At 40.6% G+C, this 12,478-nt stretch overlaps 1 protein-coding gene across 1 annotated transcript in view; it reads left to right on the forward strand.

Moving 5' to 3' along the window:
- The first annotated feature begins 1,082 nt into the window (after positions 1–1,082).
- The window catches only part of LOC124789802 (betaine--homocysteine S-methyltransferase 1-like), a 60,525-nt gene continuing 49,129 nt past the window's right edge, over positions 1,083–12,478 (forward strand). Inside the window, exon 1 of the mRNA XM_047257281.1 lies at positions 1,083–1,208. Coding sequence (XP_047113237.1) covers positions 1,197–1,208 — 12 coding nt within the window. The 5' untranslated portion in view covers positions 1,083–1,196. The remainder of the gene's footprint in view (positions 1,209–12,478) is intronic.

Raw genomic sequence — 12,478 nt, forward strand, 5'->3', positions numbered from 1 at the left:
TTTCATAAAAATGACATTAGACTAGTTAATTAGCATATATCTGATGAATTTTTTGTTTAAATGGCGTAAGTATTCCAACTGAACGGAAAAAGAACGAAACGAGAAACCGAGGTCAAATACACTGTTGGCTGAAGGAGGTTTGCCTGACCAGTGATTAAGGTTGGTGCACCGAAGAGGCATTTTAAGCGGAGTTTACTTTTAACCGAGGCCATGAAACCTTGGTTATCTTGATTTTTGATCGAGGATGGTGCAGTCTGGCACTTAAGATCGTCAAGTTGGAGCTTCTCCGGGTGCCCGGGAGTTGTGAGGTGACATTTCTGAGGTATTTGTGTGTAGGTACAGCGATTGAACCACCAACATATCTTCTTTTCAAAGACGCTGCTTGTGTGTTGCGTCCCACGAGCGCCAGACTAGCTATTTCGTTATAGAAGTATTGCAAATTTGTAATTATTCATGCACTTTAAAACAATTCTAAAATCCGTTCTTAATCTCGTTCGGCTGTCTTTCAATTTGTGCGTTAAGAATACTGTCATATTTCTTTTCATAACTGGTTTCGTCTCATCTTTTCTGTGTGCAGGATTTGTAAATCATCTTCTATTCCCTTAATGGGATGGCTTGTTTCGTACATTTGGTTCGCAACAACTGATTTGTCGTAGCTACTTGGTCTGAAATTATTTCTTATATAAACATCGGAAATCATGAAATCCTAGGATTTGTACGCATTGATGTCCAGGAGAGCTTTAGGCTTTTTGGATGCCAAAGGTGACCCTACAACCATATGAGATGGGTGGTCTTATCATTTTCCCAAGCACCTGTACAAACTGCTTCGCTTTATACAAAATTTCTCTGAATATAAATAATGAGTTGTGTGCATTTATTTTCTAGAAGCTGCACGAGGACACGTTGAATGTAGACAAATGCCGTACTTAGCATGCTCGTCCAGATGACAGATGTTACGTTAACAACCATCGGTTGTGTATTATAGGTGTAAATGCGTTCAAATCTTGCCTCGCGTGGCGTGGGGCATTCCCACACCGGTGGGGAGCGACGCGTAGCTCCCATTGGCCGGCTGCCAGCCGGTGGGGGGAGCGTGCGAGTTGTCTGACGCAAGCGCGCTGCACTAGGCGGTCATCCACTCACTTAACGGCAGCTACTGCGTCTGGGTTTGTACCACAGCTGAATCTCTGGCGAGCGTCATGCCGAAGAAGGTAAGGATACGCGTCAACGACCTCTGTGCATTTTCCCCAGTGACCGGTGGTGGCTTTGTTTCGCTCTCCTGCATCTCTCATTTTGAAAAATTCTAAACCGTTCTACAGCAGGCGAATGTGTTGGTATTTACTGTGCCTCGTTTCATGCGAGTTGCGTTGTTTATGTTTCCGGCAAGTGAAGTAACAAGTTTTCTGCTGAACGCGTTTTTACATCCCTCAAAAGACCACTGCCCGTCGTCCATGGTGGTTTTTATAGTTTTGCGAAGATATAGTGCCTTAATTCATTTCGAAACTAATTAGAAGCGCTTGCTAAACTCAAACCACTGATTATTAAGACTTAAAATTACAATTTTATTAAATATAACTTCCTCGTAGGTATAATTTTTCTAAAATTTTCAAACAAACGTCTTCTCCTGCACTGCTAGTAAATCCGATGCTTTTCAGTAACGAATACAGAATGAACCTTAACTCTGACAAAATTTCAGAGGTTTCTTGGAATTTTTTCAGTATTTAGGTGTGAGGAATCCGTGGTATCCTATGGATTGTTAGAGTAATTGCATTTAGATAGACCTCTTACGCCACATTTGTATCTAAACTGCATTGAAAATATCTGTAGAACAGTGCATTTGTCGAAGCTTTGCGCTGTCTTGTTTGGAAAAAACTTCGTTCCATTCACTATCACAGCTTCCTGATAATATTAACGTCGGCTTTATTCTTCGCCATAAAGCTTGCATAAAGTTCTCGGTTCCCTTTCTTGTTTGGTTCAACGGTAACGAGTGATACAGTTGTGAATAGATTTACTGAAGAAGAGCTGGCGGATATGTACCTCGTGTATAGTTGACTGAATGCAAGAGCGGCACAACGATCTACGCTGTTCTAGTGCTTTTCTTGCATTACTCTGTGTTTACATTGTGAGTTTTAGTGATTGCATATTATAGACTTAAGCTGTTACGAAGAAATTTTCAGAGGCAGAGGTAAGATTGGTAACAAACCGAATGAATAATTTCTAAGTTACTCTGTAGGGACTCGCAAGAGACCGTGGGTCCCTTACACCAAAGTATTTAGAAAAGTCCCTCAACACCTTATGAACTTTCATACGAGTTCACCCAATATAATTTTTGTCAACCCGAAAGAAATGTTTATTAAGGGAATACAGTTTTTGTCGTTATCGTGGACGGGAATGCGTAAAGGAAATTGACTGAGTCACCTTCGAACGAACCATTCCAGTATTCTGATGCTCTTCGGGGAAACTGGAAATCGTAAATTTAGGTGGCTGGGCGTTCATTTAACTGAGCTTTTGTCGAATGTGAGTATTTTTAAGCAGTATGCAATCTCTCACTGTAAAAACACTCCATACACATTTGTCTTCGTATCTTCACCCGCAGATAAATATTTTGGTGTATTGCAATACAAAATGTAATATTGTGTCCAATCTCATTAAGTAAAAAGCATCTATTCGTAATAGTTGGATACGGAATACTTAGTTAACATCCGAGTGCAGGTTTTTGTTTTTTAATGTCATTGTCGAATGCCATTTACATTTATTTTCATGCTGAGTGTTGAATAATAAAATTTGTCACTTTAGCGTAATGAACGCAATGGTTGATAATTTAATTGGTAGTAACTTCAGGGTTTTGACAAGTCTCTTAATTATGCTTCCCTGATATTATGTAGCACTTCTTAGAGATTAGAAATATAGCATCTATTGCCGATACAATTCTGTGCGCCTAGTAAAGTCTCCTTCGATTCGAAGATCAGTTTGGATACTGTTGTGTACTGCCTGCATCTACATGGGTACTTCGCAAATCACACTTAAGCACATGGCAGAGGGTTCATCAAACCACCTGCACAATAATTCTCTATTCAATTCTCGAACTGGGTGTGGAAAAAACGAACACTGCGAATTTTGATTTCCCTTATTTTATTATGATCGTTTCTCCCCGTGTAGGTCGGCGTCAGGAGAGAGTTGGTGATACATATCTCATGAGAAGATTCCGCCGCAACGAGAAAGGCCTTTGTTTTTATGGTGTCCATCTCAAATCCTGTATCTAGAAATACGGAATAAATTTCAAATCCCTTGTCAATTGGGCTCACCACTTCGTGTGGCTAAATAGTGTTTATTAATAAGAACGATGTTTCCTAAATCCGTGTTGACTGTCAATAGAAAGTTCTCTTAAAGGTAATTCATAATGTTCGAACTCAATGTAGTTTCCAAAATCCTGTTGCGTATCGACATTGATATGGGCCTGTAATTTAGTGGATTACTCTCCTAACTTTCTTGACTATTGGTGGAACCTGTGCAACTTTCCAGTCCTTGGGTACGGATCTTTCGTCGAGCGAGCGGTTGTACATGATTAAGTATGGAGCTATTGCATCAGTATACTGTGAAAGGAACCTAACTGGTACACAGTCTGGACCAGAAGACTTGCTTTTATTGAGTGATTTAAGTTGCTTCACTACTCGGAGGATACCTGCTTCTAAGTTCCTCTTATTGGGATTGTTCTTGATTCGAATTCTGGAATATTTACTTCGTCTTCTTTTGTGGAGGCACTTCGTGAGGCTGTGTTTAGTGAATGTTTTCGCAGCACTGTCGTCGATAGTGTTTCCATTGCTATCGCGCAGAGAAGGCACTGACTGTGTCTTGCAGCTAGCATACCTTTCATATGACCAAAATCTCTTTGGATTTTCTGCCAGGTTTCTAGCTAAAGTTTCGTTGGGGAAACTATTATAAGCATCTCGCATTCGTGTTCGCGCTATATTTCGAGCTTCTGTAAAAGATCTCCAGTCTTGGAGATTTTGCGTTAGTTTGAATTTGGCATGCTTTTTAAGTGATGCGCCCTTGGAACTGAGTTAACCCAGCCAGATAAAGGGAATGCACAGCTTGTGAGCTCGGAACTCCAGCTTATCTTGCCATGTTTCACACAAATGCACCATTGCCAAAGGTGAAAGCGACAAGTGACACAGAAAAAACAAATAAAATAAAAAAATAAACTGTAGGACCGACGGGGAAGTAAACCCAGACCTTAGTTTGTAATGACCAAACGAGGTGGCGGAGTAATATAAAAACTGGACTCTTTTGCCATATGGGAGGATGGCAGTTCAAATGCCAGTCACGTCATTCATATGTTTCTCCTTGTTTCCACGAATTAAAGCGAATACTGACGTGGTTCCTATCAAAGGACACGGACGATTTCTTTCCCGCATCCTTTACCAAAGTTTGAGCTCCATCCCCGATAGCCTCATCAACAGAACGTTTAACTCCAATCTTCCTTCTTAGATTCCTAGTCGGACACCCACAGGACTATAACCTGCCCCCAAAATTTGTTAAACTACTCTGGAATGCTAGCATTGCGAATCATTAACTTCAGCTGAGTGTTCCATCCAAAATCTGCGAGTAAAATAAGAATGTAAAACAGAATAGTGCCTTCGCCTCGCAGTACCAGCGAACGTCGAACTTATACTTCTTTCACCATACTTAAACGTAGAAACTAAGGCATTTTAGTCGTCTTGAAGATTAGCTAAATCCTTCATTAAATTTACACCTACTGGTATCTTTTAACAAGACAGTTTCTCTCAAACGCGTAATGCCTTTCGATTTTTATGCAAATCGATCACTACTATTTCGTGTCCACGTAGCTGATCTAAAATACTTGAGAAATTAGTAGTGAAAATTCCAGTTTGTTCGTAAGTTACCAGGTAGAGTAATAAATCTGAGGCTCAAGCTTTGTTGTTTTTTTAAAGTACTTATCCTACAAGAGTTGCTGGATTTTTAGTCTGAAGTAAACTTAGCATCTGCCCTTCGAAACAAGTTTTTTCAATGTGAAACGGGCTGACAGAACATGTAACATAAGTTTCTCTTCTGGGTTCGGCTGACATCTTTCAGTGGTTAAATTTTTTCCGCCTACGATGCTTAATTCTAAAGTCAGTTCAACTTACAGAAATCACTTGGCGCAGTGAATTCGCTGCTGGAAGGTCAACGGCTCACATTACCACCAACCATTCTCATTTAGATTTCCTGTAGTCGGTCAGTAATTTTTGAGAACATTTCTGGTGGAGAAACAGCAGTCTAGCTAAAAGTACTTTGAAAATGGATTAAAAACAGTATTGATTTGCAATGGTTACCGGTTTCGGCCAGAGTGTAACAGAAATGGTAACTTCTGTAAATTTTTATTACAAATGAGACTGTTTTTACCCATTTTTAAAGTTTCTCCAAATCGTTTAACGGCAAGAAATTTCTTTGAAGAAACACAATAGTTTTTCCCAATCTGGGCATGCGCTCTGTCCCTAATGACCTGGTCGTCACTGTACGTAAAACCCTAATATTACTTCAAAGAATAAAGCAACCTGTGTGGAAGAAAGTGTTATTTATATCTTTTGCAACATCTAGTGTCTGAGATGACTGGACGGAAGCGAGGTATTGCATCAGAAATTTTCCAAGGAAACAATCTTCCTGGTTTTTTACTGGCTATCTTTCCTTTGACAGTTGCTGAGAAACTAAACACTGCTCCGTGAATTCTACTTCTGAGGAACAACGCGACGTGGAGTGGTTAGGACACAGGACTCGCGTTTACAAGAAGCGCTTTGGTCGGCTTGTGTGTCAGCGCGTTATTGGAGTTGACAGTATATGCCACAGTCTAACATAACAGTCGCGACACTTCGCCTTATTTTGTTGCTACAGCGCCCCAAGCGGCCGGTAGGTTGAACTGAGTTCGGCGCGATCGTGAAAGCGAATAGTGATTGTTTATTTTGATTTATCCAATGGTTTTTACCAGCGGGAACGTTTGCAGCGCAATAAATTGCAGCAACAACAGGAAGAAGACACCGCAGTTGTCTTTTTTTTAGGTTTCCTAAGGATCCTGGGAGGTATATACCATCATGTTACTAAACTGTATCGTCAGGATTCACTTGCAAACTATATGTGTATAAATGATGAATGTTTCGTTTTAGGAGCAGAAAATGGCTAGTTAATAGCAGACGAGAAGACCTTATGAAGAAAGACCCAGTTTACCTGTATAATATTAGCTTTTGTTCGCTACATTTCGAACAAAACCGGTTCATGAACGCAGACAATAACAAACTCGTTTGGAATGCAGTACCCACACTGTTTGCCATTCCCCTCAGCTGACGATGAAGAAGAAACTGCCACAAAGATTCGACAGTCAATCTAAAGCTATAAAACAGTCCTATGACACAGAAGCAGCCAGTTCGACTCTCCATGTATCAGTGCCAGATTCGTGTGAATCATCAACACAGACCTGCTTTGACGATGAAGTGGTTAAATTAAGTATAGCTGTTCGTGTCTTACAAAAGCGTGTGAAGTGTCAGAATGCCCAGAAGCGAAACTATTACGGGACAAGGAAAGTGCCTACAGACAGATTGTTTGAAAATTATTCAAATATTTGGTTTTTCGTGAAATGTAATGTAATCAGCTCATTATAGTGTTTTCAGCATATGTCTCCCACTATTTGGCAGTTGCTTGTCCCACTTAGAATAATATAAAGATGAAGGTCGTACTTCTGGCAACAGGAGACAATGACAAACACAGTAAGCCTACAGAACGATAAACGAGCTGTCGATCGCTTTTGCATGTAGAGGTACGTGTCTGTGCTTCTTACATGTGAATCTGTGTGTTTATATTCTTTTGATATCAACGTGGTAAGCTGTAATTCTGTCCAATGTCACAAGTGTTTCTTCACGAATGTGTTGTAGCTTGCCACTCTATTCATGGTTTTTGTCCATACTTGCGCATATTTTAGAATCATTTTTAGAAACTTATATGCCTTCTGATACCACACAAACTCTTGGAGGCAAGAAAATAACTCGAATAAATCGGAAATTACGTAGGAAATGGCTGCAAACGAACATTATGCTTACGACGCGTCTGACGTTCACCTTACCCGCTGCTTGGAGCGCTAGTGTCGCTCCATCTGTCAAACGGCAACAACTTTTACAGCAGTGAGTGTCGCGACTGGACTGTGGTATATGCACTACTGACCAGCGTAACTGCTTACTGTAACGTCACTGCGTTTCCGATAACGGCCAAGCGCAATAATGTCGTTGAGCAGTACTTCAGGCGAATGTCGTAAGTTTCTCCGCCAAACCACAACTAATTACCTCCACTCCCGCTTGTTTCTATACACGTAACTGGAAGCCCTATAATAACGATCAGACACTTGGTGATAGCAGGCTTGACCGTTTGCAGGGCAATTTTGCTCTGTCTTTACACCACACACAGCTCTGTTACTCTTTTTTTCCGCCTCAAAACTCCAAAGCGGGCCAAAACGTGCGAGTTTTCGTCGTCTTTGTTAGGGCTCAAAGTATCTTCGAAACATAACCTGGTGCTTGTGCAAGCGTGCCTAAATCGTCAGAGGCGAAGATTTTCTGCATGCTTGCACAAATACCTGCATATCCATGTCTATCAAGGTTGTAGTTACGTGTGTGGCTGCGTTAGTGACGTTGCTGCCATCGAAATGGAATTCTTTTTTACAGCACAGAAATGTGGGCTTCAGACTCACTGCGTACTAGAGATCTGAAAGGCAGCAAGTAGAGGCTAATGTTCGCGTACGGCACAAATAAAGACGCCGCTGTTACACTAGTGCTAAAGGGCTTCCCTCGTTCCCGCTGTAGTTCCGGGAGTGCCGAGTGGAGAACTGGCGCTGCTGTCGCTTCATACTCGACTCGTTCTCTCGAAGCATGCAGGAGTGGAAGGCTAGTCGCGACATTTTTAGTATGGAGGATTACACGATATTGTTGCTGTAAAGTAGCAGTGACAAGGAGAAATGACAGACTGCTGATATAGCCCAAAATTTGATGCAAAGTACACAACTGCAAAGCTGTTCCATTAGAGGAGTAATACCTGGAATAAGTTTCACGCTGTAGTCCACGCTTCAAACAAAAAAGATAAAAATTTCGTCCATTGCAAATAAAATGGTTATATTCTTGGTTATTCTATCTCCTCCAAGGCCCACAAAAGGCTGCCTCAAGCTACAACTGGGCACAGAGCAAAGTCGCTGTAACATATATATGCGGCAAGAAACGCGCTATTTCTGTATTTGGTCATGACATCTCGCGTCCGTGTGCTAAGAGCGAGTTGTGTAGCTTATTTATATCTGTAATTTGTTTTAATAATTAAACACAATGTTTGAGGTTATTGTCGATACAGACTCGGTAACGCCTCGGAATGTGTATGTGTCAACGTATGTAACTGTTAGACATCAGATATTGAATAGTAAAATGAATTTATAGGCGTCTCCCAAAATGTTTTATCTGTATAAATTTATGTATAAGGTGTTGCAAAAGTCACTGGACACTCTTTTCAACAAAAGACTGAAATTGTTTCATTACAAATACAAACGATACTTATAATTATTTTTTATATTCAAACTGTTTTCCGTCTCCACACATTTGAAGTATTTTTGGAACACTTTCATACAATGTGGTATCACTGTCCAAATCATGGAATGCGCCGTGTGTGTAGTCATTTCGTTCAGCAACGGTCTTGGGCTTCTGAGAACACAGTCCTTGACGGCAACCCATAAAAAATTTGTGGGCGGTGTATCTGGTGAACGTGGAAGCATGTGATATCTGCCCTTCGACCAATCACTATTCTTCAGAAAGTTTCGTTCGAATAATCGCGAACTGCAGGGGCATAATGAGATGGAGATTATCGCGTTGAAAGTAAATTTCTTGAAAGTTTTCATCACACAACATAAGGTCTGGTACCATGTAATTCTGAATCATAACCAAATAGTTACCTCCTGTCACTGTTCCTTCAAAAAAATACGGTCCAAGTACGCCAAATGATATTGTCCTCCTCCCCCCCCCCCTTCCACCCAAACACTCAGACAACGTTTATTTTGTCAATATATCAGTAAGTGCAGTTATGTCTGTTAACTTGTCCGCTTAACTTAAAATCAGCCTTGTCAGACCGCACAATTTTATGGAATAGGTTAGGATCATATTTCTGTTGGTCAAGCATTATCTGACAAAACTGAAGAAGTCAATCGGGATCGTGAAGTAACCCTTGTAAACGTGGAATGTAAACTTTAAACTTCTGTCTGTGTAACATTATTTGCACTAACCTTCTTGGTTAATCCAGCTCAGTTGCTAATAGTCTGGTTGATTTTTTGCGACTTCTGGTCACAGCTGGACACACACGTAGTTCATTTTCATCAGTTGCGACTTGTTTGCAGCCAGATCTTGGTGGATCCATAACAAATCCATGTTCTTCAAATGTATCTCGTATGTCGTACACTCTTTGTCTAGACGGTGGTTTTGATCTAGTGTCATCCGCATTCATTAAAAACTGCAGTAGCACCACATTTATAAAATTTTTTTTTCGTTAACTTTGTGATAATTCGGAAAACTATACAGCGGTAAACACGTCTCGCAGATCATGCTTTCAACAATTCACTAGTTTGGTTGTGTTTTGTTTCTCACTGGATTGCACTCCAATTTGACAAGGCGCAATATCACCACTTGGTAATAGCAACTTAACGGGTTAAAACTTTCTACTGTACTACGTCTTGCTGTTACTTTTTCTTTAACCAACTGTCCAGTGACTTTCGAGCCAGCCTGTATAAACAAAACAATATTCACTACTAACCGATCAGTCGTTATATTGGTACAAAACTTGCTTCTGTCATTCAGGCATTTTGTGACATTTCCACTTGCAATTGAAGAGGCAATAAAGGCGAAATCATGATTGTGTGAAACAAAATAATTTAAAGTCTAATGGCGGAAATTTCTTTCAAAACGGCTGCGTATGTAACGGGGGTGCCGCGAATCCGGTCATACTTGCAAATTCGTGTAGTCGCTCTCGTTTCTGAGCCAATAGTCCACTTGTAGGCGACAAGAGACTCAAGTGAAGAGTGGGCTGCGATGTCGCCAATGTTAAGTGATTCACGACGCTTTTTATCGCTGACCTGCTGAGGTACATCCCACTTGCAGTTTTTACTGGGGGTTAATCCCGGCGCTAATTTCCGTTCTATTCAGGCCGTATTCACGCTAACAAGCAATTTAGATGTGCGTGAGTCGTGTAAGCTTGTACCACAGTCTAACATAACAGTCGCGACACTCACTGCTGTAAAAGTTGTTGCCGTTTGACAGATGGAGCGACACTAGCGCTCCAAGCGGCAGGTAAGGTGAACGTCAGACGCGTTGTAAGCATAATGTTTGTTTAGATCCATTTCCTACGTAATTTCCGAATTATTAGTTATTTTCTTGCCTCCAAGAGTTTGTTTAGTATCGGAAGGCATATATGTTTCTATTAATGATTCTAAAATAAGTGCAAGTATGAACAAAAACCATGAATAGAGTGGTAAGCTACAACACATTCGTGAAGAAACACTTGTGACATTGGACATAATTGCAGCTTACCACGTTGATATCAAAAGAATATAAACACACAGATTCACATGTAAGAAGCACAGACATGTAAATCTACATGCAAAAGCGATCGACAGCGCGTTTATCGTTCTGTAGGCCTACTGTGTGTCATTGTTGCCTGTTTCCACAAGTACGACCTTAATCTTTATATTATTCAAAGTGGGTAAAGCAACTGCCAAATAGTGGCAGAAATATGCTGAAAACATTATAATGAGCTGATTACATTACATTTCACGAAAAATCAAATATTTGAATAATTTTCAAATAGTCTGTCTGTAGGCACTTTCCTTGTCCTGTAATAGTTTCGCTCGATCTGCACATTCTGACACTTCACACGCTTTTGTAAGACATGAACAGCTGCATTTAATCTAACCACTTTATCGTCAAAGCACGTCTGTGGTGACGATTCGCACGAATCTGGCACTGATACATGGAGAGCTGAACTGGCTGCTTCTGTGTCATACGACTGTTTTACAGCTTTAGATTGACTGTCGAATTTTTGTGGCAGTTTCCTCTTCATCGTCAGTTGAGGTGGCTTATTTAGGTTGTCAAAGAGTGTGGGTACTGCATTCCACACGAGTTTGTTATTGTCTGCATTCATGAACTGGTTTTCTTCGAAATGTAGCGGACAAAACCTAATATTATTATACAGGTAAACTGGGTCTTTCTTCATAAGGTCTTCTCGTCTGCTATTAACAAGCCATTTTCCGCTCCTAAAACGATACATTCATCATTTATACACATATAATTTGCAAGTGAATCCTGACGATACAGTTTAGTAACATGATGGTATGTACCTCTCAGGATCCTTAGGAAACCTAAAAAGAGACAGCTACGGTGTCTTCTTCCTGTTGTTGCTGCAATTTATTGCGCTATAAACGCTCCCGAGGGTATAAACCATTGTATAAATCAAAATAATCATCACTATTCGCTTTCACGATCGCGCCGAACTCACAGTTCAACCTACCAGCCGCTTGGGGCGCTGCTGGCGCTGTAGGCAACAAAATCGAGGCGAAGTGTCGCGACTGTTATGTTAGACTGTGGCTTGTACTCTATATTACTAAACGGCTAACCCGGTTCATGGCGCATTGTACCAGTTGCAGGCTGCCTACCTAACGACTTCCAAGGGCAACAAATTTGGTTTTCAATATTTCGTAGAATTATTGTCCAAATATAAAATTTAAAATGCTGTCATCTACTCATTAAGATATATAATCTTACGTAAAAGTTTCAACACAATAACTTAGTATAACAGATAGAACCCGCGGAGGCAGCGTAACTCACGGCGCGCACATTGCCCAGACTGTATTCATCCAGTGTTTGGTAATGAGTGCCCTTCGCGACTTCCAAAGAACTTCACACAATTTCAAACCTTCCTCGACCATTTTCTGGCCTGCGTCCTTAATGTACAAAATATGACACACTAATTTGTAATCAGACGTGATTGGTTAAGTTTCATGAAACGAGAAAATCTGTAGTAGCATGAAATTGCTACCGCATTTAAACCGTACGCGAACTCAGCTCGCAAATGCGTGCCACAATGTGTGAATATAGAGTTCAGTTTCTAGGTAATAAGAGAGCTCTTAAATGTATTCTAAAACGAAGCACGAGCCATATGAAATATGTGGTCGCTGATCTTATTAAACAACCAACATGGTGAAGGGAAAATTGTTCGTGGTGATTTTACAGCAGCTGTTAGTCCGCAGCTCCCTGTGTGCTCTATTCGCATACGTCCGTCAACGAGTACCACCAGTAAGAGGCTTGGGCAAAATTATGGGATGATTTTCCAATGCACATAACCCAACTGAGAAGAAAATGTCACAAAAAGTTGTATTTATGTAGTAACCAAGAGGAAAAAGTGTGGTGTTGATCTACATTTACAA

This window comes from Schistocerca piceifrons, chromosome 3 (genome assembly GCF_021461385.2).
Source record: "Schistocerca piceifrons isolate TAMUIC-IGC-003096 chromosome 3, iqSchPice1.1, whole genome shotgun sequence".
In the NCBI taxonomy this organism is placed as follows: Eukaryota; Metazoa; Arthropoda; class Insecta; order Orthoptera; family Acrididae; genus Schistocerca; species Schistocerca piceifrons.